This window comes from Chiloscyllium punctatum, chromosome 25, assembly GCF_047496795.1.
Source record: "Chiloscyllium punctatum isolate Juve2018m chromosome 25, sChiPun1.3, whole genome shotgun sequence".
NCBI classification, from domain to species: Eukaryota; Metazoa; Chordata; class Chondrichthyes; order Orectolobiformes; family Hemiscylliidae; genus Chiloscyllium; species Chiloscyllium punctatum.
The window spans coordinates 67,628,892-67,655,607 of record NC_092763.1 but is presented as its reverse complement, the minus strand read 5'-3'; the positions used below and the strand labels follow the sequence as shown (position 1 = coordinate 67,655,607).

Sequence of the window (26,716 nt, the reverse complement as noted above, 5' to 3'; positions counted from 1 at the left end):
CCCTTGACATCAAGCTGCATTCAACTGAGTATGGCATCAAGGCGCGCTTGTAAAACTGGAATTAATGGGTATGAGGGGGAAAACTCTTTGCTGATTGGAATCATACCTTGTACCTCGGAAGATCGTTGTGATTGTTAGAGGTCAGTCATCTCAGCTCCAAGACATCTTTGCAGGGGTTCCTTAGAGTAGTATCCTAGGCCCAACCATTTTCAGCTGCTTCATGAATGATTTTCCCTCTATCAAAAGGCCAGAAGTAGGAATGTTCACCTATGATTGTGCAATGTTCAGTGCCATTCATGACTCCTCAAATACTGAAGCAGTCCGTGATCAAATGCAATAAGATCTGAACAATATCCATGCTTGGGCTGACAAGTTATAAGTAACATTCACACCACACAAATACCTGGCAATAACCATCTCTAATAAGAGACAATCTAATCACTGCCCCTTGTTATTCAATAATGTTACCATCACTGAATCCCCACTATCGCATAAACACAGTGGCTACAAAAGCAGGTCAGAATCTAGGAATACTGTTGTAACTCACTTCCTGACCCCCTCAAAGCCTGTCCACATCTACAAGTCACAAGGCAGGAGTGCGATGGAATACTCCACACTTGTCTGGAAGGTTGCAGCTCCAAAACACTCAAGAAGCTTGACACCATCCAGGACAAAGCAGTTCACTTGATTGGCACCCACAATTTGTAATTGTCTTCCGGAAAAGGCAGTGGACATTATGTCAGAATATTTTTAAAGCAGTTTCTTATATTCCTGGTAAGCAATATTGTGAAAGATTACCAGGGCAAAGTCTTAGAAGTGATGAGAGCAGACACAAGGGGCTGAATGACCTCTTCCTGCTTCTTGTTCATGTGCTTAACACTAACCTGAATTTTACAAGTCAATGCAGTTTACTAGAACATTTCTGGACAAAATCACTTTAATTGTTCAGATGCTAAATGCTGTACTGTGTTTATGAAAATCAGCTTGAAGCATTTTTTCTATTTGCCACTTGCTAGTAAATATATCAACATTTGTACCTTATGGTGAGTTTTCAAAACAAAATGAGCTTTGTATTGAATACATGTCCTTTCTCTTTCATGAAGATTAATAGTATGTATTAAAACCATTAAGTATTAAATATACAATTGTGAAATTTCAAACTATTTTTCACTAAGTGCCATTAAAGCATTACAACCTGTTGATAAATGCTTTTTCTTGGCCGTCACAGTGGAAAAATAATTTGCAAGTGAAGATCTTGCATCTCACACAGTTTTTTGTAACAGTCTCAGCAAGCATCCAGGTATTCTGCAAACTATAATAACTTTCGAAGTGTAGCCATTTCTGTAACCTAGACAACAACTGGGGGGCAGGTCATCAAGGATGTCCATGTGCCTGTTTGCCACAAACATCATCATGGCGGAGATGGGAGGGTGGTAGGTCTTGAATTGTAACCCTCTCTCCTGATTAAATGCCCTCTCTGCCATCAACCTCACCACAGGGAAGGGCACAATTTACAGGCTGGAGACGCTTAACAGACAGCACTGCGATAGATACAGGGAGGTGACAGCCTAGTGGTACTACCACTGAGCTGTACATTCAGACACCCAGTGCGGGAACCTGGGTTTAAATCTGGCCGCAGCCAGATGGTGGAATTTGAATACAGTAAAAATCTGGAATTAAGTGTCTGATGATGACCAAGAATCTATTGTTGATTGTTGAGAAAGCAAAAAAAACATCTGGTTAATTCCTGCTCTTTAAGGAAGGAGATCTGCCATCATCATCAGGTCTGGTTTACAGGTGACTCCAGACCTACAGCAATGTGGCCCACTCTTAACTGCCCTCCAGGCAATTAGTGATGAGCTGGAAATCAGCAGTGATGCCTCCATCCTATGAATAAATAAAGGAAAAAAATAAGGCGATCTGTGTTGTGTATATTCAGGTACAAATATTGAGCAAGCCAACTAGAAAGAACTTGTCTGCTTTTCTTCAAAGTAAATCTCTGGATAGTTTTTTACATTTGCCTGGGAGGGAAGATGAAACCTGAATTTAGTTTGGCACACAATGCATGGAACATTAGTGTAGCTTAACCCAAATTTGGCCAGGTCTACCCTTAACATCACTGAGAAACAGCACTTGACTCAGGCTCAACAGCTTTCTGTGGCAAAGAATTCCACAGATTCACTACTCTCTGAGAGAAGAACTTAGAACAACAGAATCTCTACAGGGTGGAAGCAGGCCATTTGGCCCATCAATTCCACACTGACCCTCCAAAGAACACCCCCATGACACAGCATTTCCCATGGCCAATCCACCTAACCTGTACATCTTTGGGCTGTGGGAGGATACTGGAGCATCTGGAGAAAACCCATACAGACACGGCAGGAATGTGCAAACTCCATGCAGACAGTCACCTGAGGCTGGAATTGAACTCAGGCCCCTGGCACTGTGAGGCAGCATTGCTAACCACTGAGCCACAGTGGTGCCCATCTCCTCTTTCTCCTCATCCTTTTCTTAAATGTTCAACCCTTTATTCAGAGATTATACTTTCTGGTCCTGGACTCTCCCACAAGAGGAAAGTGCATATGCCCTGTCAAGTCCCCTAAAATTCTGACAGGATTCAATAAGAGCAGCACTCATTTTTCTAAATTCTAATTCATACGAGCCCAATATACTCCACCTCTCCTCATAAAGCAGTTCCTCCATACCTAGTATCAGCCTAGTGAACATTCTTTGGACTGCCTTGAATAGCAGTATATCTTTTCTTAGAAAAGGGGCTCAAAACAGTTCACAGCATTCCAGTATCTTATGTAACCTTCCTACTTTTAATGCAGTCACTGACACTTCAGTATCTAGGCTATTATTACATTATTTATGGACAGAAGAGTAGAATGCTTTCATCAGTATTTCATGTTTCAGGAGCTCCCAGTGAAGATAGAGTTTGTGACCTTTGTTCCAACAGATTGTATGCTATGATGCAGTGATGATACAATGAACATGACTTAGGAGGTATATTGACATATTGAACATGAGACGTCTATTTGTTTTGCAAAAATAAAAAATTAGTCCAAACAGAAGATGGTTAGCCATAGGACTATGTTGTTAATTCAATCATGGTACAAACAGCTATAAAAGAATTTATAATTATCCATACAAACTTCATAGATTTGAAAAATTATCTTCATCTGTCCACTGCACACTTACCTAGAGAGGTACATGTTGTTCATGATTGCTCTTGGTTGACAACTTGGTTGTTGTGCTGCTGTTTGCTGTCACTCAGAATCCTCACTCAGATGTGTTTATTAGGTGCACCAGTCATTGGCCTGAGCTGGCTTCTGTTTCTTCGCAATACAGCATGATTAGTGATAACCTGGTATAATGTAGGCTTGGAGCATAGTCGAGAAAGTGTTGCTGTTATCCAAGTGTCGATATTTGCATTTCTGACTCACTCCCTGCCCAATATGCAGTTTCATTGTTCTCTTAAGCTTGCTCATTGTTTATCTTTTTTTAATTCTCGTCTATCTTTGATGAAGAATATTGTGAGTCTTGGACAATTGGTTACTGGGCAAGGTTATTCTCTTAGAATTGCTGATCTTCAGGTTTTGTTGATTGCAACTGTTCACACCAGTTTTTTAGATTAGATTAGATTAGATTCCCTACAGTGTGGAAACATGGTCTTTGATCCAACCAGTCCCCACCGACCCTCTGAAGAGTAACCCACCCAGACCCATTTCCCTCTGACTAATGCACCTAACACTATGGGCAATTTAGCACAGCCAATTCACGACCAATACATCTTTGGACTGTGGGAGGAAACCGGAGCAAACCCACGCAGACACGGGGGGAATGTGCAAACTCCACACAGACAGTCGCCCGAGGCTGGAATCGAACCTGGGACCCTGGTGCTGTGAGACAGCAGTGCTAACCACTGAGCTACTGTGCCGTCCCGTGATATTGGGACTGACCAGTGTTTCAGTGCTGAACACTTAAAAATGTTTGATTTGATGGGATGTATTACATGTTCAGCCTGGATATTTCAGCACACATAGTCGAGTGACAATATGATATGGGTCCCCACTCCCCACTGATTATACATAGTTCAACCTTGAACTGTGCTGTCCTCAGGCACCGAGTAAACTGAAAGTAGTGGCCTTAGTGTCAACAACAGTTGTACTCTTTGCATTTGGAGATGCAATTCATCACAAATTCTGATCTTCCTTATACTCTGTGAATAAATCTGTTGCTATTTTCAACCACGTAGTACAAGGAACATCATGTGGATTGGAGGCTTCCTCTGCCATTGGGATTGATATGTTTGAAGCCTCACACGCATTCACGAATCATTACATGTTCTGATTCATATCTGATGCAGCTGCTCCTTTAACAAGGTTATGTTGCCTTGGTTTCTTTTTCAGAGAGGTTGCAAAAGACACAGACTCTGAAAAGCCTAATTTTGATGGGTTTTAGGGCCATAGCTAACAGATACTGTCTCAGGAAAAAGACTTTCAAGTTTTAAAAAAATCACATGTACAATGAAGGTAGCGTGGCCAGTTCTAGCTCAGCTTTTCTCTGGTTTGAGCAGTCTGGCTGTTTACTGAAAGCAGTCAGGCAGTTGTGAAGCTGCTGGACCCAAAGAAGCAGATCCATGCTGGTCCTCTCTCTCTCTCTCTCTCTCTCTCTCTCTCTCTCTCTGCCATCTCTCCTGTAAGACCCTGGGTTTGATTTTACATTTTGTGCCAAAGGGTGTTTATGGGGATTGTTGCAAGTATTGGGAACAGCATCATTAAGCTGGGATATTCTGTTGGGTTTTCGGATAGGTTGTTATTTGGTATTCTGTTCTCTCTTGTTTGTGTTTTATTCAGTAATCTTTTAAATAAATTCTGTCTCACTTAAAACTAAGTGGTTTGACCAACTGTATGCCACCTGGAACATCCACGTTACACCTGATTAAAACAACGAGCAAAGTTAGGGGCTGGGCTATGTTCTTGAATTGGTTTGAGGGGCTCTGGCCTGGTCCATAACATATACAATGGCATATGTACTAATCATCTTTTGCATTCAATACCTGTATGTCCTTGGTGTAACATGTCATGGGTTTCTAGTGTAATGCTTCTAGAATTAGGACGTGTTTGTCTCAACAATTACTTGCCATAATACACCAAGTTCATTTTTATATGGCTGCAATGATCCAATGTTCTCAAGAATTTCTTTAATACTGTCAGCTCATCCCTAGATAATGGTTTCTAACAACTCTGAGAATTATTCATCTTTGGCAGTTGCTGATTACAACTGTTTACAGTGGTTTTGGTCAAAGTGCAACAGATCTACGTTAAAAACCTCTCCATCCTCAACTAATTTGATTGTGTCATGTGTGCTCTGTCCTATCACAATGGGTGTGGGTCCTATCTCATAAATTGTGACTATATAGAGATTTGTGCCAACTGGTAGTCCTGCTACTGCTAAACTGCTGGTATCAACCAGATAGAAGATTTTGAGATACCACAATGAGCTTGTGTGTTGGCACTGTACTGTGACTCTGTGACTCTGCAGAATTATGGATTGACTTCTGTGACTCTACCTTTCATGGGTTGTAATTTGTAATTCATGGGTTGTAATTACTACCTTTGTGGTCGTAATCTATTGCATTAGATCCTCTGTCAATTTTCACTGTTGAGGGTATGTTATCCAGCCTTTTCAAGACAGATAATGTTAATGGTTCAAAAACCTTCAGATTGACTTAAACTGTCCACAAAAGGTATGAAATTAATGAAATGGAAAGTTAGATCATGTAGCTTTCAACAGGTCACCAGTCCACTTCATCATGTTTAGAACATAGAAGAATACAGCGCAGTACAGGCCCTTCGGCCCTCGATGTTGCGCCGATCAAAGCCCACCTAACCTACACTAACCCACTATCCTCCATATACCTATCCAATGCCCGCTTAAATACCCATAAAGAGGGAGAGTCCACTACTGCTACTGGCAGGGCATTCCATGAACTTACGACTCGCTGAGTGAAGAACCTACCCCTAACATCAGTCCTATATCTACCCCCCCTTAATTTAAAGGTATGCCCCCTTGTAATAGCTGACTCCATACGTGGAAAAAGGTTCTCACTGTCAACCCTATCTAACCCCCTAATCATCTTGTACACCTCTATCAAATCACCCCTAAACCTTATTTTCTCCAAAGAAAACAACCCCAAGTGCCTCAGCCTTTCCTCATAGGATCTTCCTACCATACCAGGCAACATCCTGGTAAACTTCCTCTGCACCCGTTCCAGTGCCTCCACATCCTTCCTATAGTATGGCGACCAAAACTGCACACAATATTCCAGATGTGGCCACACCAGAGTCTTATACAACTGCAGCATGACCTCAGGACTCCGGAACTCAATTCCTCTACCAATAAAAGCCAGTACGCCATATGCCTTCTTCACTGCACTATTTACCTGGGTGGCAACTTTCAGAGATCTGTGTACATGGACACCAAGATCCCTCTGCTCTTCCACACTACCAAGTAGTCTACCATTAGCCCAGTAATCCATCTTTTTATTACTCTTACCAAAGTGAATCACTTCACACTTAGCTACATTGAACTCCATTTGCCACCTTTCTGCCCAGCTCTGCAGCTTCTCTATATCCCGCTGTAACCTGCCATATCCTTCCTCACTGTCTACAACTCCTCCGACTTTCGTATCATCCGCAAACTTGCTCACCCAACCTTCTAACCCTTCCTCCAGGTCATTTATAAAAATGACAAACAGCAATGGTCCCAAAACAGATCCTTGCGGAACACCGCTAGTGACGGCACTCCAAGATGAACCTTTGCCATCAACTACTACCCTCTGTCTTCTTCCAGAGAGCCAATTCCTAATCCAAACCTCCAACTCACCCTCAATGCCATATCTCTGTATTTTCTGCAGTAGCCTACCATGGGGGACCTTATCAAACGCCTTACTAAAATCCATATATACCACATCTACCGCTTTCCCCTCGTCTACCTCCTTCGTCACCTTCTCAAAGAATTCAATAAGGTTTGTGAGGCACGACCTGCCCTTCACAAAACCATGCTGACTATCCTTGATCACATCATTCTTATCCAGATGTGCATAAATCCTATCCCTTACAATTCTCTCTAAGACTTTGCCCACAACAGAAGTGAGACTCACTGGCCTATAGTTACTAGGATTATCCCTACTCCCCTTCTTGAACAAGGGAACCACGTTTGCTAGCCTCCAGTCCTCTGGCACTACTCCTGTCGACAAAGAGGACACAAAAATCAAGGCCAATGGCTCTGCAATCTCCTCCCTTGCTTCCCAGAGAATCCTAGGATAAATGCCATCAGGCCCAGGGGACTTATCTATTTTCACCCTTGCCAGAATTTCCAACACCTCTTCTCTACATATCTCAAAGCCATCCATTCTACTTATTCGTGCCTCAGTATTCATATCGACAACAATGTCCTGTTCCTGAGTGAATACTGACGAAAAGTATTCATTCAGCGCCTCCCCAATCTCTTCAGCCTCCACACGCAACTTCCCATTACTATCCTTGATTGGACCTATTCCTTCCCTAGTCATTCTTTTATTCCTAACATACCTATAGAAAGCCTTATGTGTTTGCACGTGTTCTTTATCATTTCTTCCTTGCTAGTTTTACCATCTTGGTAATCTGTGTTTGGTTAGAAATATAGAAACCACAAAATAAGAGCAGGAGTAGGCTATTTGGCCCTTTTATCCTGCTTCTCCAATCAATATAATCATGTTTGACCATCCCACTCAGTATCTTGTTCCTGCTTTACTCATACATTTTGACTCCTTTAGCCCTAAGAACAATATCTAACTCCTTTTTGTAATTATTCAATGTTTTGACCTCAATTGCTTTCTGTGGCAGAGAATTCCACACTGTCTCCACTCCCTGGCTGAAGAAATTTCTCCCCATGTCAGTCCTAAATGGCCTACCCCATATCCTTAAAATGTGACCCCTTGTTCTGGTCTCCTCAGTCATTGGGAATATCCTTCCTGTGTTTATCCTGTCTGGTCCTGTTGGAATTTCAGAGGTTTATTTGAAAACACCATTCTTCTAAACTCTTAGAATACAGTTCTAATCGCTGCAGTGTCTCTTCACACAGGAACCAGTCTGATAAAACTTTGACATGTTCTCTCCATAGCCCAAACCATTCTTCCCAAAACTGCACACAATACTTCAGGCATGATCTAACTAAAGTCCTGTATAATTGTAGTAAGACATCCCTCCTCTTGTATTCAAAACCTCTTGCTATGAATGTCAATATACCATCTGCTCTCTTAGCTGCCTACTGCACTTGCATACTTACTTTCAGTGACTGGGTGTATAAGAACACCCAGGTCTCTTTGCCTTTTCCCACCTGTTGCCATTCAGATACTAATCTGCCTTCCTGCTTTTGAGGCCGAAGTGGATAACCTCACATTTATCCACATTATATTTTGTCTGCCTTGTATTTACTCACTCACTCAACTTGTCTGAATCAAACTGAAGCACCTCTGCATCCTCCTCACAGCTCACCCTTCCATCCATTTTGTGTGTGCTGCAGATTTGGAGATATTACTTGGAGTTTTCATCCCGAGTGAGATGGGCACCTGGAATGTACAGCCTGAAAAGTTGGAGAGGTAGAATCCCACTTAAAGTTTAGAAAGAATTTAGATAAGAATTTGTGGCGCAATCACCAACCAGCTTACAGGGCAGAATCAGGATAGTGGGACTATTCAAGATGGGTATATCAGTTGGAGTGGACATGATGCGCCATATGGGATTATCCTTTGCTGTCCATGATTCTATGATCCTATAAAAATTAGGAGACATGTGGCTAATGACAAATGCTAATCTAAAGTCAACTCATCAGTCACTCACTCAACAGCCACAAGAGACCTGCACCTTCCTGCGGTGACATTCATCTAGAATATGTCAAGGGTTGGCATGGTTGCTCAGTGGTTAGCACTGCTGCCTCACAGTGCCAGGAATCCAGGATAGATTCCTGGCTCGGGCCACTGTCTGTATAGAGTTTGCACATTCCCCCCCGTGTCTGTGTGGGTTTCCTCGGGGTGCTCTGGTTTTCTCACAGTCCAAAGATGTGCAGGTTAGGTGAATTGGCCATGCTAAATTGCCCATATTGTTCAGGGGTGTGTAGGTGAGTCCATTAGTCAGGGGTAAATGTCGGGAAATGGGTCTGGGTGGATTACTCTTCAGAGGGTCGGTGTGGACTGGTTGGGCCAAATGGCCTGTTTCCACACTGTGAGGAATCTAATCTAAAAAAATGTGCAATTATAAAACTTGTTTGAGCCACCACAATGGATAGAGCAAGCACTAAACACTTAAAATTGCCAAAACCTTCCTAGAAAGGAGCAATTAGATGACTGTTTCAGAGTAATGGGAAAATGTATTGACCAATTAGAAAAATCAGCCACCACCTCCATGATTCAACGTAAAGCAACACATGTCGAAAAGTATGGCACTGGAAAAGCACAGCAGGTCAGGTAGCACCTGAGAAGGAGTAGAGTCAACGTTTCGGGTATAAGCCCTTCAGCGTTCCTGTTCCTCGGATGTTGCCTGACCTGCTGTGCTTTTCCAGTGCCATACATTTCGACTCTGACTCTCCAGCATCAGCTGACCCCATTTTCTCCTAAAGCAACCCAGATGCCCACTGGAGCCAAGTCAAATGCAACAAGCACGACTGGTGATTCATAATGAAACCTCACACAGCTCCGAATGTGCAGCAGTGCAATCAATCGTGCAATACGCTTAATGAAGCACATACACCAGCAAGAGATTTAAAACCCAGCCCCCAAAATGACAAAAACAGTTGAGTTTGCACAACAGAAATAATTGCACCTGCAGACACCATGTGCTGACCATAAATGCAACAAACAAAACATCTCGGAGACAGCAACGTATTTTCAATGTACATTGCTTTCAACTAGGATATGACATAAAATACATATTACATTTAAATTAGCATACTAAATTACTCCAACATTATGGACAAAAGGATGGAGCAACAACACCAGAGAAACAGATTTTGGAGCATTGCACAATGCTTTTTTGGGATGTGTTTTTTGATACAGCCAAACCGATTGATTGTCACGTTGCAAATCATGCCAGCACATGTCAATGGCAAACAGTAACAGCAGGATAGATTCCCTATCAGCCATTTGATAGAAAGAATGGTGATGCCTCCAGCATCACTCTCAAAATCTTCAGACCACACATTCATGTAAAAGAAACATTGCCAGAGCAACATGACTGCTGTAAACAATTGGAAGCGCCCACCTCAAAGCAAATATTCAAGTATTTAAGATGCTCCTGAGAAACATGGTGCAGAATATCTTTTCTCTAATAATCTTGATGAAAGTCAATTCATTGTAGATGATGCAAATCTATACTGAGAATGTCACAAAGAGTGATCATATTCAGTCAATAAGACTTCATTTTCAGCAAGGCCTCAGCATGTCAAAGAAACTCACACCATCTCCAGTATCAAAATCAAGTGCTCAGTTTACTATGTGAGTCTCTAATCCATCAGTATTCTGCAATCATTATTTCCAGTGATGTCCAAAATAAACTGGTCAAATTCTGAAATAAATGACAAACCACTTGTCAAGCCATTTAAAACAAAAAGTTTTAAAGTGGTTCCAGCTAATGAGGCATCTTGATGTTCTTAGATGTGATTTTCACTTGACTAGATTTATACCAGGAGAAAGTGAGGACTGCGGATGCTGGAGATCAGTGTCAAAAAGTGTGGCCCTGGAAAAGCATAGCACGTCAGGCAGCATCCGAGGAACAGGAGAATCGATGTTTCAGACATAAGCCCTTCATCAGGGAAGTTGTGGGGAGAAACGGGCTGAGACATAAATAGGAGGGTTGGGGTGGGGCTGCGGGGAAGGTAGCTGAGAAAACAATAGGTCAATGCAGGTGGCAGGTGATGGTGATAGGGGAAAGCTGGTCAGAGGGGAAGGTGGAGTGGAAAGGTGGGAAGGAAGATGGACAAGTAGGCCAGTTTTATACCAGTCAATCCAAATTAAACTCTGAGCCGCTGTTTCAGTGTGTTTCATTGTATTGCTATTGAATATCAGATTCGATATTTTACAATCCTTACCATTGACATGCACCACTCAGGCAGAGTCAGTGAAATGAGAGCATTTATCACCTTCGGCGAACCTTCAGCTCTCTGTACCCCTCTCCACCGCTAAACCACATAGAAAAAGATAATTAACTTTCAAAATGAATTACTCACAGGTAACATTGTCCTGCCTGTTGTTCAGTGGCACCACAGTCCCTTACCACTGTTCACCAGAGTAACTGCTATACTCCACACGTCTCACGAGATACCACAAAATCTTTCTGATAGGTTGAAAATGTGGAACTGATATTTTTGATTAAACAACATTTGATTATTTCCTTTGTGTGCTGAATAGACAAACAGCATAAAGAGTTAAAACAAAATAAACATTTTTGCAGACATTGAGATAATAATGTTATAGCTAGAATATTAATAATGAAATATATTACAATACATTAACATCCAGGTAAATGCATATATATTGGCAGCTCTGTACACCACAACTTTTAATATAGTGGTTAAGCTAAATTATAGTACACAGCGTTAATTGTCATTTAATAGGAAATCTAAAAATACAGTATCAAATTGCCACATTCTATCAGTACTGTACCAAGTTAGTAACCATTCAAAATAGAAAAGCATTCTTTAATGTTATAAGTTTACAAATATTGTGAGTTGCTAAACTTTGAATATTTTGTCAAAAACTTAATTTTAAATATTTCCATTTCATTTCTGTATGTTATTAAATCCAGTAGCACTGTTCTCTCCTGTTCTGAAATATTGCACTCTCTCTCCTCAGTCCCCTTCTATTCCATTACATTGTGGAAGAGAAATAAAATACTCAATTGAGTTTAGCAACAAAGACAATCAAAAAGCTAATTTCAGACAGTGCAAATTATTAGCAATGAGACTATTGTAGAATTAAAATTAGAATTAGATTTTATTGCCAGGCATATGTAATCTGCATTACATTAACTGCTTTTCAAAAGTGCATTGACTGTGATTGCAAGATGCCTCAATATGTATTTAAATATGGGATAAAAATCACAAAGTGCTGGAGTAACTCAGCAGGCCTGGTAGTATTTGCGGAGAAAGAAACAGAGTCAGTACTTTGCTTATGCAGAAATCTTATCAGACTCGAAATATGAACTCTGTTTCTTTCTCAATGGGTGCTGTCAAACCTACCGAGTTTCTTCAGCATTTTGTTTTTAGTTCCGATCTCCAGCATCTATGGTTGTTTGTTTTTATCTAATCAAAGGATGCTGACACAATAATGCATGCTGACAATGACCACGCTGGATAGCCCAACTGATGCCACAACTCATTTTGAAAGACTATTGAAGTAGGATCAAAATAAAGTAATACTGCTATTTCTAAAAGGAAAAATAGCTAGAGCAGTGATCACAATCCCTTCCTTTTAGTATGAATTACCTAATGCATTGGAATGTAGAAACATGTTTGCTGTTTGTTCATTGATAGAAATCCAGTCAACTTTCAATTCTTCTTTTTAACAAAGGCTGACGGTATTTTGTCATCATTCCAGCCCAAACCTTTGCCACCCTAGACAACCGTTAGTTCAAGCTGGTGCTTATAGTCAAGGGTGCGGTGCTGGAAAAGCATCCGAGGAGCAGGAAAATTGACATTTCAGGCAAAAGCCCTTCATCAGGAATGAGGCTTGTGAGCTGAGGGGGTGGAGAGATAAATGGGAGGAGGGGGGGTGCTGGGGGGAAGTTAGCTGAGACTGTGATAGTTAGGTGGAGATGGGGGTAATGGTAATAGATCAGACAGGAGGGTGGAGCGGATCGGTGGGAAGGAAGATGGACAGGTGGGACAGGTCATGAGGACGGTGCTGAGCTGGAATGTTGGAACTGGGATAAAGTGGGGGGAGGGAAAATGAGGAAACTGGTGAAATACACATCGACACCATGGAGTTGGAGGGCCCCGAGCGGAAGATGACACGCTCTTTCTTCAGGCATCAGGTGGAAAGGGAGTGGTGATGGAGGAGCCCCAGGACCTGCATGTCCTAGGTGGGGTAGGAGGGGGAGTTGAAGTGTTTGAGCACGGGGGGGTGGGGTTGCTTGGTGTAGGTGTCCTGGAGATGTTCTCTGACGTGTTCTGTGAGTAGATGTCCTGTCTCCTCAATGTAGAGGAGACCACATCTGGAGCAAGAGATTATAGTAAATGACATGTGTGGAGGTGCAGGTAAAAGTTTGATGAATGTGAAAGGCTCCTTTGGGGGTTTGGATGAGGTGAGTGGGGGGGGAGGTGTGAGCGCAGTTATGCCTCGGGACCCTCCAACCCCATGATATCAATGTGGATTTCACCAGTTTCCTCACTTCCCCTCCCTCCATCTTATCCTAGTTCCAACCTTCCAGCTCAGCACCACCCTCATGACCTGTCCCACCTGTCCATCTTCCTTCCCACCTATCTGCTCCACCCTCCCCTTTGACCTATCACCTTTACCCCCACCTCTATCCACCTATTGCACTCTCAGCTACCTTCCTCCAAGCCTCACCCCCCCTCCCATTTATCTCTCCATCCCCGAGGCTCCCAGCTTCATTCCTGATGAAGGGCTTTGCCCGGAATGTCGATTTTCCTGCCCCTCGGATGCTGCCTGACCTGCTGTGTTTTTCCAGTACCACACCCTCGACTCTAAGCTCCAGCATCTGCAGTACCCACTTTCGCCAAGCTGGTGCGTATGCTTACTCTGTCCTGCAGTTTATTGAGAAAGCATACAGAGAAATCTTCATAATTAATATTCTAAAGATTTGTTGATTTACATCTTATTATTGATAACCTATATTCAAAGACAAATACTCATGTTAACTGTGTATTATGAGTATTATTCTCTTTTACAGATCATCATATTCATCAACTTCCATCAGCATGACTCAAAAATCAGGGCAGTGAGTATAAATCATTTCATTCTGAAAACTGCCCTCAGCTTTTACCTTTACAAGCTCCAGTTCAGATGTGTTGATATTGGATCAAAATGAATGAACAAAGGTGGAATTACAACAAGCAACATCCTCAAACTCCCCATGACACCCCAATTCCCAAACGCATCATGACCTCATGCCCCCTGGTTTTGCGAAGGTGACAGAATTGAACTATTCAAATGAGGACCTGAATTAAAAATGGCCCGGATTAAAGAGTCTACTGGGGTATCCCTTCCAAGACCCTGTCCACCCTAAAACACACCCCAAATTAAAAATGACACTTACCAACTGAATGACTCAAGACTTGGCCAACTTGTGTAATGTGGTACGTGGTGCCCCCTAGTGGGATGCTCTTCCCAGTGGCATAATGTGACACACATTTCTACTAAATTAACATCAGTTGGAGTTTTCACATATTCCATTTCCGTGTTGGTACCCTGTGAGCGACTGTGCCTTTTGCTCTGTGAACCAATATTACAGTTCAAGTTCAGGATCCCCAGCATATAAATCAGAGATGAAGAGAAATCCCTTGAATTTGAGGGTGGTCAGTATGTGGAATTCTTTACCACAAAGGGCTTTGGAAACTCAATCATGTTCAAGATAGAAAACAAAGATTTCTGTATATTGATAGCATCTTGTGAGAGGGGAATAGTGGGGGAAAATAGCGTCAAGGTTGATGATCAGCCATGATCTCACTGAATGGTGAAACAGGCTTAAGAGGTGGAAGAGCATACTCCTGCTCCTATTTCCTATGTTCCTATGAAGCATTGCTATAGTATATGGAACTATCATCAGGTTACATCATTATATGGAGGGCTTCATATGATTCTGATCACCAAATCAGAGAAAAAATAGTTTTACTCTCAGGAAGGACCAGAGGGAGATGACAAACATATTCCTAGCTGCCAAACTTTTAAGTCACATGGAAAGATCAAGTAAACTAGCTGTTTTTCTTGGGAAAATATATTTGGGATTGAATTTTTTGGCTGGTTAACAAACCATTATAATGAGAATTGATAGTCTATTTGCCAATTAAACTCTTCAACTTACGGAATCTTTAAACAACTCCTCTTTTTATTGTAAGAGGCACACCTGACACATTAATGTGCAGTTAGAAAGTATGTACTATATTGGGTAATTCTTTACTTTTCAATTTCCAGAGTTTTCAAAAAGACAAGCCCCAATGCCAAGGTTAGTATCTTCAGGCTCTTGTCTGAGAATCTGATTGACTGTTCATTTAATCTTTTGTCATGATATCACTGTTGGACATTTTTAATTTCACTGTTCCATTGTAGCTCCTTCCTTTTTGGTTACCTGTAATTCTATTATTTCTCTCCCAGCAGGAAGGCTTTGAGGTAGTTTTGACTTCTGTGATAAGTGTAGTGTTGGAGATTGATTTACAGCCTTGTATGAAATATTCTATCAACAGCTCTCACTTTATCTGGGAAAGCGAGACTTTGTAGATCATGTCGACACTGTGGACCCAGTTGGTAAGTACCTTAAGGACGACCATCTATGAATCAGAAGTGATGCTGTACAGTATGATTGTGTGTGTGTATCCCCTCTGCCTGTGCAATGCACATAGCAGTGTTTATGAGTAAGCACTTGTAAAGTTCTAATAGATCAAATATCTTTCCATTCAGTCTTTTTCAATGGAAGTTTCAAGTTCCCTCTGTAAACTAGTGAATAAGTGATAATTGAAAACTAGAAATATTCTAGGTTCAATCTCTGCTCACAGCCACAGTGGTAATAAGACTTCACAAGTGGAATTTATTCCTGCCTGGACAATGAGGGTGAGAGTTGATCAGAATCCAATTATTGCCCTCTTTTAAAGTACAGATAGCAGTAGTCACCACAGTCCCAGAAGACTATAGGGCTACTTCTCCTTTAGAGAGAGATAATTGGAGGGTAACTTTAACCTGATGGTCATCATGTCTCAGGTGAAAATCAAGGTCAAGAGGCACGGTGACCTCAGCTACTGTGATTTGGAGATGTCAGTGTTGGACTGGTGTTATATGATTTTTAACTCAGCTACTGTGGGAATTGAACTCACATGGATGATATCACTCTCTCTTACAAACTAGCCACCCAGCCAAATGAGCTAACAGACTCCCATCATGTGAATACTGGATGGGTGAAGGACCAAGTTGGCTTTGAAACCATAAGCAGTTGAATATTCTGCTTGTTATCATTTCTAAGATAGTATGAGCAGTGTGCAAAAGGGTTAGTGAAAACCCAGCTTAAGTTCTCATCTTGAAGGTAGGTGGAAGAGAATAAGAAAAGAAGGGAAGATTGCCAGTGGCAAGACAAGCATGTTTCAAATCTAACTCAGAATCTAGAACTTTGGAATAAAAACCTCCTTCTATTAAATGTATGTTAAAAAAACAAAATTACAATGATTTCACCCCTGTTTCTAGTAAATGAATATATATTCTGCAACATTATTCCCATTAACGCGACCACTGCAGAAATTAACAGAAGTTCTATCGGTTCTGAGGTGGAGTGAGTATTTTTGGATAAGAACATAGAAAAATACAGCGCAGTACAGGCCCTTTGGCCCTCGATGTTGCGCCGATCCAAGTCCACCTAACCTACACTAGCCCACTATCCTCCATATGCCTATCCAATGTCCGTTTAAATGCCCATAAAGAGGGAGAGTCCACCACTGCTACTGGCAGGGCATTCCATGAACTCACGACTCGCTGAGTAAAGAATCTACCCCTAACATCTGTCCTATACCTACCACCCCTTAATTTAAAGCTATGCCCCCTCGTAATAGCTGACTTCATACGTGGAAAAAGGTTCTCATGGTCAACCCTATCTAAACCCCTAATCATCTTGTACACCTCTATCAAGTCACCCCTAAACCTTCTTTTCTCCAATGAAAACAGCCCCAAGTGCCTCAGTCTTTCCTCATACGATCTTCCTCCCATACCAGGCAACATCCTGGTAAACCTCTTCTGCACCTGTTCCTGTGCCTCCACATCCTTCCTATAGTATGGCAACCAAAACTGCACACAATACTCCAGATGCGGCCACACCATAGTCTTATACAACTGCAACATGACCTCAGGACTCCGGAACTCAATTCCTCTACCAATCAAAGCCAGGACGCCATATGCCTTCTTCACTGCACTATTTACCTGGGTGGCAACTTTCAGAGATCTGTGTACTGGACACCAAGATCCCTCTGCTCATCCACACTACCAAGTATCTGACCATTAGCCCAATACTCCATCTTTTTGTTACTCATACCAAAGTGAATCACCTCACACTTACCCACATTGAACTCCATTTGCCACATTTCTGCCCAGCTCTGCAGCTTACCTATATCCGCTGTAACCTGCCACATCCTTCCTCACTGTCAACAACTCCACCGACTTTCGTATCATCCGCAAACTTGCTCACCCAACCTTCCAGCCCCTCCTCCAGGTCATTTATAAAAATGACAAACAGCAATGGTCCCAAAACAGATCCTTGCGGAACACCGCTCGTAACTGCACTCCAAGATGAATCTTTACCATCAACTACTTCCCTCTGTCTCCTTCCAGCCAGCCAATTCCTAATCCAAACCTCCAACTCACCCTGAATGCCATACCTCCGTATTGTTTGCAGTAGCCTACCATAGGGAACCTTATCAAATGCCTTACTAAACTCCATATACACCACATCTACCGCTTTACCCTCGTCCACCTCCTTAGTCACCTTCTCAAAGAATTCAATAAGGTTTGTGAGGCACGATCTGCCCTTCACAAAACCATGCTGACTATCCTTGATCACATTATTCCTATCCAGATGTTCATAAATCCTATCCCTTACAATTCTCTCTAAGACTTTGCCCACAACAGAAGTGAGGCTCACCAGCCTATAGTTACTAGGGTTATCCCTACTCCCCTTCTTGAACAAGGGAACCACATTTGCTATCCTCCAGTCTTCTGGCACTATTCCTGTAGACAACGAGGACATAAAAATCAAGGCCAATGGCTCTGCAATCTCCTCCCTTGCTTCCCAGAGAATCCTAGGATAAATACCATCAGGCCCAGGGGACTTACCTATTTTCACCCTTTCCAGAATTTCCAACACCTCTTCCCTACATACCTCAAAGCCGTCCATTCTAATTAATTGTGACTCTGTATTCACAAAAGTATTCATTCAGTGTCTCCCCAATCTCTTCAGCCTCCACATGCAACTTCCCACTACTATCCTTGACTGGACCTATTCCTACCCTAGTCATTCTTTTATTCCTGACATACCTATAGAAAGCCTTTGGGTTTTCCCTAATCCTACCAACTAAGGACTTTTCATGTCCCCTCTTTGCTGCTCTTAGCTCTCTCTTCAGATCCTTCCTGGCTGCCTTATAACTCTCAATCGCCCCAATTGAACCTTCATGCCTCATCTTAACATAGGCTGCCCTCTTCCCTTTAACAAGGGATTCCAATTCCTTATTAAACCACGGCTCCCTCATATGACCCTTTCCTCCCTGCCTGACAGGTACATACTTATCAAGGACACTCAAAAGTTGCTCCTTGAACAAGCTCCACATATGAATTGCGCCCTTGCCTTGAAGCCTACTTTTCCAAGGTACGCATCCTAAGTCGTGCCTCACCGCATCATAATTTCCCTGCCCCCAGCTATAACTCTTGCCCTGCAATGCACACTTATCCCTCTCCATCACTTGTGTAAAAGTCACCGAATTGTGGTCACTGTCCCCAAAGTGCTCACCTACCTTCAATTCTAACACCTGGCCTGGTTCATTACCCAGAACCAAATCCAGTATGGCCTCACCTCTTGTTGGCCTGTCTACATATTGTGTCAGGAAACTCTCCTGCACACATTGGACAAACACCGACCCATCTAACGAACTTGAGCTATAGCTTTCCCAGTCAATATCAGGAAAGTTAAAGTCCCCCATAACAACCACCCTATTACTTTCACTCTTCTCCTGAATCATCCTCGCAATCCTTTCTTCTACAGCTCTCGGACTATTAGGAGGCCTGTAGAAACCTCCTAACAGGGTGACCTCACCTTTCCTATTCCTAACCTCAGCCCAAACTACCTCAGATGGCGAGTCTTCATCCATCGTCCTTTCCACCGCTGTAATACTATCTTTGACAAGCAATGCCACACCTCCCCCTCTTTTACCCCCACCTCTGACCCTGTCCCTGTTCTACCCATGTCTCCATAATAGCCACAACATCGAAATCCCATGTACCAACCCACGCTGCAAGTTCACCTACCTTATTTTGTATACTTCTTGCATTGAAGTATACACACTTCAAGCCACTTTCCTGTTTACAGGCACCCTCCTTTGAGATTGATGCCATGTTCCTAACCTCCCTACACTCCAGGTCCTGCACCCTAAAGCTACAGTCTAGGTTCCCATGCCCCTGCAGAGTTAGTTTAAACGCCCCCCAAGAGCACTAGCAAATCTCCTCCCAAGGATACTGGTGCCCCTCAGGTTCAGGTGTAGACCATCCTGTTTATAGAGGTCCCACCTTCCCCAGAAAGAACCCCAGTTATCCAGAAACCGGAATCCCTCCCTCCTGCACCATCCCTGTAGCCACGCATTTAACTGTTCTCTCTCCCTATTCCTCGACTCTCTATCACATGGCATGGGTAACAAACCAGAGACAACAACTCTGTTTGTTCTAACTCTGAGCTTCCAACCTAGCTCCCTGAAAGCCTGCCGAACATCCTCAGCCCTCCTCCTACCTATGTCGTTGGTGCCAACGTGGACCACAACTTCGGGCTGCTCCCCCTCCCCCTTAAGGACCCGGAAAACACGATCAGAGACGTCACGTACCCTTGCACCTGGGAGGCAACATCCCTGCTGATTACACTTGCAGGAAGTGCACCCATCTCCAGGTCCTCCAAGACCGTGTTAGGGAACTGGAGCTGGAGTTGGATGAACTTAGGATCATTCAGGAGGCAGAGGGGGTCATAGATCGGAGCTTTAGGGAAGTAGTAACTCCAAAGATTGCAGACAGATGGGTGACAGTGAGGGGGACTGGGAGGAAGCAGCCAGTGCAGGGATCCTCTGGTCATCGTCACTTCCCCCTGCTGCTCCCGCTTTTTCTGTGAAGAGATAAAAAACACCGCTGCCCGCTACCGGGAAGTAATTTTAAAACAAACTGTCTTACCTTAGCTGTAGCCTTCTGGGTTCGTTTAAACTCAGCCGCTGCTCACACTCAAAATCTTATGCAGGAGAATTCAATGCTCTCTGAATTGGGGATTAAGAAGGTGTTGTATTCAAAGGTATAATAACTGTCTGGTTAAAGTGCTCCAGCTTTATGCATATGCAATACAAATGCATTAACCTCACCAGTCTGGAAAGGTGTAATTTGGGTGATGGGCTTTCTTGCGTAGAACTGTGTGTCAGCTACTTTGAAAAGAAAACTTTTTTTTCTAATAAGCCTGTCGTCTCATGCTATTTTAAAATATTGTGATGCTGAGGAAAAAAATGCTTTATTTGTGTCCATGGAAGGTTGATGATTAAGGATAAGGACACAAACATATTCTTCTGACCTCTTCTGTGTGAGATCAAATATATAATCAGCTAACTCACATGTGGAAGTTACTATTACTGCATGACTGTATTTCCAGATAAATTAGTGCTGCACCACCTTATTCTGTAACACCTGAAGTGGATTGAGAAGGTGCTCAACAGAGGTTGTGCAGAGTTAAAGTGGGCATGAGGTAGATATTTGAAAAATCTAAGAATCCCTGCAGTGTGGAAGCAGACCATTTAGCTCATTGTGTCCACAATGACTGTCCAAAGAGCATCCAAGCCGGAGCTACCCGCACCTCCCACCTTGCCCTATAACATTGCATATCACATGACCAAGCCATTTAACCTGCACACCTTTTGACAGTGGGAGGAAACCAGAGCACCCAGAGGGAGAATGTACAAGTTCACACAGTCACCAAAGGGTAGAATTGAACCCAGATCCTTAGCACTGTGAGGCAGCATTGCTGATCACTGAGCTGTCATGCTGTCCACAGGGGGCTCAGCAGTTGGAGAGGAATCAAAGCCCATGATTTCCTTCCTTGGTCATAGTGGTCAGCTGTACCAGGTTTGCTGGGACAGCCCTGTGCTTGTATGGAATGCCCCAGACTCCCAACACTACCCTCAAAAATAACCAAAATGTCATGGATTCCAATTTTTCCTGCATGGAAAATTCTTTGAATGAGGTCAATGGGAAAAAGACAGCGTTGGATCCTAATGTTTCTTGAATGTAAGTTGAGGTAAGATGCAGCAGGGCTTGGGGGAGGTACCATGGGGTGACTGACAGCTGATGCTGGGGAGTCAGCGCCAGTGAGGCAAACCCTCCAGGAGCCCCTGTGAGAATGTGTCTGCATCACTGTCCTGGGGTGTGATGTTTACTGAGTCTGCTAACATCCTGGAGCTCAGAAATGATGGAGAATGTTCAATAGAAGGTACAGCTTCAAGAAATAAATGTTCAATACAGAGCCAGGAATACACCGTTCCATACTACATGGACTAATGATGTACATTTATTGGAATAGGTTCATACAGAAGAGTGTTATAAGCATCAACCATTATAATGATGCCATATGGACTTGAGGGCATGGACTGCATCCGTTGCACCCGGTGTGGTCTCCTCTACATCGGGGATACAGGACGCCTTCTTGCGGATTGTTCCAGAGAACATCTCTGTGACACCCGCAACACCAACTCTACTGCCTCATGGTGAACAATTCAACTCCTCCTCCCACTTCATCAAGGGCATGCAGGTCCTGGGCCTCCTTCACCGCCAGACCATGACCATCTGATGCCTGGAGGAGGAACACCTCATATTCCACCTTGGTACCACACAGGATAAATGTGGATTTGAATAGCTTCCTCATTTCCCCTCTCCTCACATTATCCCAGTCCCCATCCTCCAACTCAGCACCATCCTTCGGACCAGTCCATCACTGCCCCCTCTTGACCTATCACCTTCACTCACCTATCACTTTCCCAGCTACCTCCCCCCAGCCCCAACCCCCTTCCCATTTCTCTCTCAGCCCCGACCCACAAGCCTGATTCCTGATGAAGGGCTTATGCCTGCTCCTCAGATGCTGTCTGACCTGCTGTACTTTTCCAGCAACGCACACTCTTGACTCTCGTCTCCAGCATCTGCAGTCCTGACTTTCTCCTTTTGGGCGGAACAGCTTAAGATCTTGAAGGAGTGAGATCTAACATCTGTGGTCCTCCTCAGGCCTCTGTTAACAATGTCCACCATATCATTATAACTGGCAAGCCATTGTGACCATGCAATAAACTACATCTCATGAACTACAAGAGACTCTTCTAATTAGGTGAGGATATAGTTTCCTGCCTTCACACTAGACCAAGCAATCCTCCTACAACATAGTGAGCTGGCATGTCCATACAATATTGTGGGTGGCAGTATGGATTTGATTTGGCTGCTTACACAAGGCTGTGAACAGTGGTGTGAGATTTTCAGATTCAACTTGAAGTCACCTGCTCATGTAACACATGAATCATCAGCAGGAAAGGCTTGATGATTTCAAAATCCAACGGAAGAAATCCTCATGGCAATCATCAACAAGGAAGAAAGCTCTAGTGAATGGGTACAAGCATGTCAGATCTGGTCGGAGACACACCATAACAGAATCGTTCACAAGTTTCTGGAAAAGGAGAATGAGTAACTGCAAAATAGAGATAGGCAGCATTAAAAGGTGGTGTCTGTGGGAGACGTCCCAATTTGGTGTTTAACAACGAGTGAATGGACGTTGGAAGCTCTAGCATAAAGATTAGCATAAGATTAGCATTAGCTCTAGCATAAAATCCCAAATGGGCTAAAAGACTTATTAAAAAGGTGTAAGAATTCAGCCTGAGAAAGCATCACAGCCATTTGAATGGGGAGTGGGGAGGGAGTGGGCAGTTAGTGTGGAGCACCACAATACATGGATGCAGAAATGGAACTGAACAGTCTTGAAAGGAACACTAATCTGAGGTCACAAATCCAGGAGTGTCACTATACCAGTAATTAAAGCAACCATGTTGAGCAAGTGAAAAGCCTTGGCCCAGTTCGTCCAAATCGAGAAAGAAAGTATTCGGAACTTTATTCAGGCCATGTAAAAGGCAGATGACATTTAATGAATGCAGGAATAATTTAATTAAATTGCAAGAAGCAGGAATCATTCAGCAAAACTGTCATTAAAGCGGAATCATTTCTTTTAAAGATAGCAGGAGTCATAAAGTCTGTTTGTGTAAAATGCTAGAATTCTCCACTTTAGCTGTGAAGGGAGCAAATTTTCGATTTTAGCCGCAAGATAGAGTCACAGAGTTATACAGCATGGAAACAGACCCTTCATTCACACTGACTTGACATTCCAATCTGACCTAGTTCCATTTGCCAGCATTTGGCCCATATCCCTCTACACCCATACAGATGTCTTTTAAATGTTGCAGTTATACCAGCCTCCACCAATTCCTCTGGCAGCTCGTTCCACGCATGCACTACCCTGTCTGTGAAAAAGTTAAAAAAGTTACCCCTCAGGTCTTTTTTAAAAAGAGCCAAGCCCTCACTGGTGTGCAACTTGCTGCAAAATAGACAAGGGCAGAGGTTGGACAGACATAGGACCAGAATATGTTAATAAATGTGAAGTCATTCTTTTCAGTAGAGATAACAGTAAAAATGACATATCATAGAACATAGAACATTTAGAACATGGAACATTACAGCACAGTACAGGCCCTTCGGCCCTCGATGTTGCATGACCTGTCATACCAATCTGAAGCCCATCTAACCTACACTATTCTATGTATGTCCATATGCTTGTCCAATGACGACTTAAATGTACTTAAAGTTGCCGAATCTACTACCGTTGCAGGCAAAGCATTCCATACCCTTACTACTCTCTGAGTAAAGGGACTACATCTGTCCTATATCTATCACCCTTCAATTTAAAGCTATGCCCCCTCGTGCTCGGTGTCACCAAACTTGGAAAAAGGCTTTCCCTGTCCACCCTATCTAACCCTCTGATTATCTTAAATGTCTCTATTAAGTCACCTCTCAACTATCTTCTCTCCAACGAAAACAGCCTCAAGTCCCTCAGCCTTTCCTCATAAGACCTTCCCTCCATACCAGGTAACATCCAAATAAATCTTCACTGTACCCTTTCCAAAGCTTCCACATCCTTCTTATAATGCGGTGACCAGAACTGTATACCACACTCCAAGTGCGGTCGCACTAGAGCTTTGTACAGCTGTAGCATAACCACATGGTTCCGGAACTCGATCCCTCTATTAATAAAAGCTAAAACACTGTCTGCCTTCTTAACAACCCTGTCAACATGGGTGGCAACTTCCAAGGATCTGTGTTGCCAGACACCGAGATCTCTCTGCTCATCTACACTACCAAGGATCTTAGCCGTAGACCAGTACTTTTTATTCTGGTTACTCCAATCAAAGTGAATGACCTCACACTTTTCCGCGTTAAACTCCATTTGCCACCTCTCAGCCCAGTTCTGCAGCTTATCTATGTCTCTCTGTAACCTACAACATCCTTCATCACTATCCACAACTCCACTGACTTTAGTGTTGTCTGCAAATTTACTAACGCACCCTTCTATGCTCTCATCCAGGTCATTTATAAAAATGACGAATAGCAGTGGACCCAACACTGACCCTTGCGGTAGACCACTGGTAACTGGACTCCAGGATGAACATTTCCCATCAGCCACCACCCTGCCTTCTTTCAGTAAGCCAATTACTGATCCAAACTGCTATATCTCCCACAATCCCATTCTTCCACATTTTGTACAATAGCCTACTGTGGGAACCTTATCAAACGCCTTGCTGAAATCCATATACACCACATCAACTGGTTTACTCTCATCTACCTGTTTGGTCACCTTCTCAAAGAATTCAATAAGGTTTGTGAGGCACAACCTACCCTTCACAAAACCATGCTGACTATCCCTAATCAAATTATTCTTTTCTAGATGATTATAAATCCTATCTCTTATAGCCTTTTCCAACACTTTACCAACAACTGAAGTAAGGCTCACTGGTCTATAATTACCTGGATTGTCTCTACTCCCTTTCTTGAACAGGGGAACCACATTTGCTATCCTCCAGTCTTCTGGCACTATTTCTGTAGACAATGATGATTTAAAGATCAATGCCAAAGGCTCGGCAATCTCCTCCCTGGCTTCCCAGAGGATCCTAGGATAAATCCCATCCAGCCCAGGGGACTTATCTATTTTCACACTCTGCAGGATTTCTAATACCTCTTCCTTGTGAACCTCAATCCCACCTAGTCTCGTAGCCTACTTGAATGGTAAGAAATTGCAGAATGCTGCTGCGCAGAGGGACCTGGGTGTGCTTAAGCATGAATCACAGAAGGTTGGTCTGCAGGCACAACAACTAATTAGGAAGGCAAATAGAATTTTGTCCTTCATTGCTAAAGGAGTTGAGTTTAAAAGCATAGAGGTTTTGTTGCAGCTATATAGGGTGCTGGTGAGGCCACACCTGGAGTACTGCTTGTAGTTTTAATCTCCTTACTTGAGAAAGGATGCACTGGCACTAGAGAGGGTGCAGAGGAGGTTCACTAGGTTGATTCCAGAGTTGAGGAGGTTGGCTTAGCAGGAGACACAAAGTAAACTGGGATTGCATTCATTGGAATTTAGAAAAATGAAGGGGAATCTTATCAAAACACAAAAAATTATGAAGGGAATAGATAAGGTAAATGTAGAGAGGATGTTTTCACTGGTGGGTGAAACTAGGACAAGAGAGCATAGCCTGAAAATTAGGGGGAGCAGATTTATGACTGAATTGAGAAGGAACTTCTTCACCCAGAGGGATGAGAATCTCTGGAATTCTCTGCCCAGTGAAGTGGTTGAGGCTTCCTCAGTAAATGTTTTTAAAGCTATGATAGATAATGCTTTGAACAGTATAGGAATTAAGGGTAATGGTGAGAGTGCAGCTAAGTGGAGCTGAGGTCATGAAAAGGTCAGCCATGACCTTTTGGAATTGCAGAACAGGCTCAAGGGGCCAGATGGCCAACTCCTGCTCTTAGTTGTTATGTTCCTATGTTCTTATGAGCTCTGATCGCACTCAGATAGGCTGCACTATAATCACACACAGAGGCTGGTTATTTGGACATTGTCCTGAAGATCCTCATTGCTCATGGACCTAATTGGCAGGAGGGAAGCATCTTGAGAAGGTTAGAACAAGGCTAAGTAAACAAAGGATATGTCTTGCAAGTATTTCAGGAAATCAGTCTTTTGAATTTCTGTATCTCAGTCAGGGTAATAAATGGGCTGAAATACATGTATCTTAACAACTTTATGTTAAAGTTATACCTAAGGGAGTTCTAATCCTAACTGGTGTTAGAATTCATGAAGCACAATTTTTGTCGAGTAGATCGTATTCATGTTGTTAATTTAAACAATGTGTTGATTTATTTCTTGCAGATGGCATGTTGCTGCTTGATCCAGATTATTTAAAGGACAGAAGAGGTAAGGAGTTAACAGACTTTCCATTCCATGTTTTGATTACTCAATGAAGACACTAATGTGGGCCCACCACACAACTTTCTCCCATCTCTGGTTTTCTGCTGACTCCAGTGCTCTGTTGCTGAGCTGTAAACCAGCTGTCATTGAATGTTGATGAGAAAGGTCTAATGTCCAGTTTGAATTTGGTTACT

At 42.9% G+C, this 26,716-nt stretch overlaps 2 protein-coding genes across 4 annotated transcripts in view; one reads left to right on the top strand and one right to left on the bottom strand.

The window, feature by feature from the left end:
• Positions 1-11,309, bottom strand: part of LOC140496025 (phosphatidylinositol 3,4,5-trisphosphate 5-phosphatase 2A-like) — a 190,842-nt gene extending 179,533 nt beyond the window's left edge. The window contains exon 1 of one of the 2 annotated variants that reach the window (XM_072595470.1): positions 11,269-11,309. The gene's annotated coding sequence lies outside the window, so the exon portion shown is untranslated. Of the gene's footprint in view, positions 1-11,130; positions 11,168-11,268 lie in introns of those variants that run through there. The other variant, XM_072595471.1, reaches the window with a different exon arrangement.
• Positions 1-26,716, top strand: part of LOC140496026 (beta-arrestin-1-like) — a 76,734-nt gene that overhangs the window by 5,874 nt on the left and 44,144 nt on the right. For both annotated transcript variants that reach the window (XM_072595473.1, XM_072595475.1), the window contains 4 exons: positions 13,953-14,000; positions 15,194-15,224; positions 15,463-15,523; positions 26,484-26,528. In XM_072595473.1, the coding sequence (XP_072451574.1) occupies positions 13,953-14,000; positions 15,194-15,224; positions 15,463-15,523; positions 26,484-26,528 (185 nt within the window). The remainder of the gene's footprint in view (positions 1-13,952; positions 14,001-15,193; positions 15,225-15,462; positions 15,524-26,483; positions 26,529-26,716) is intronic.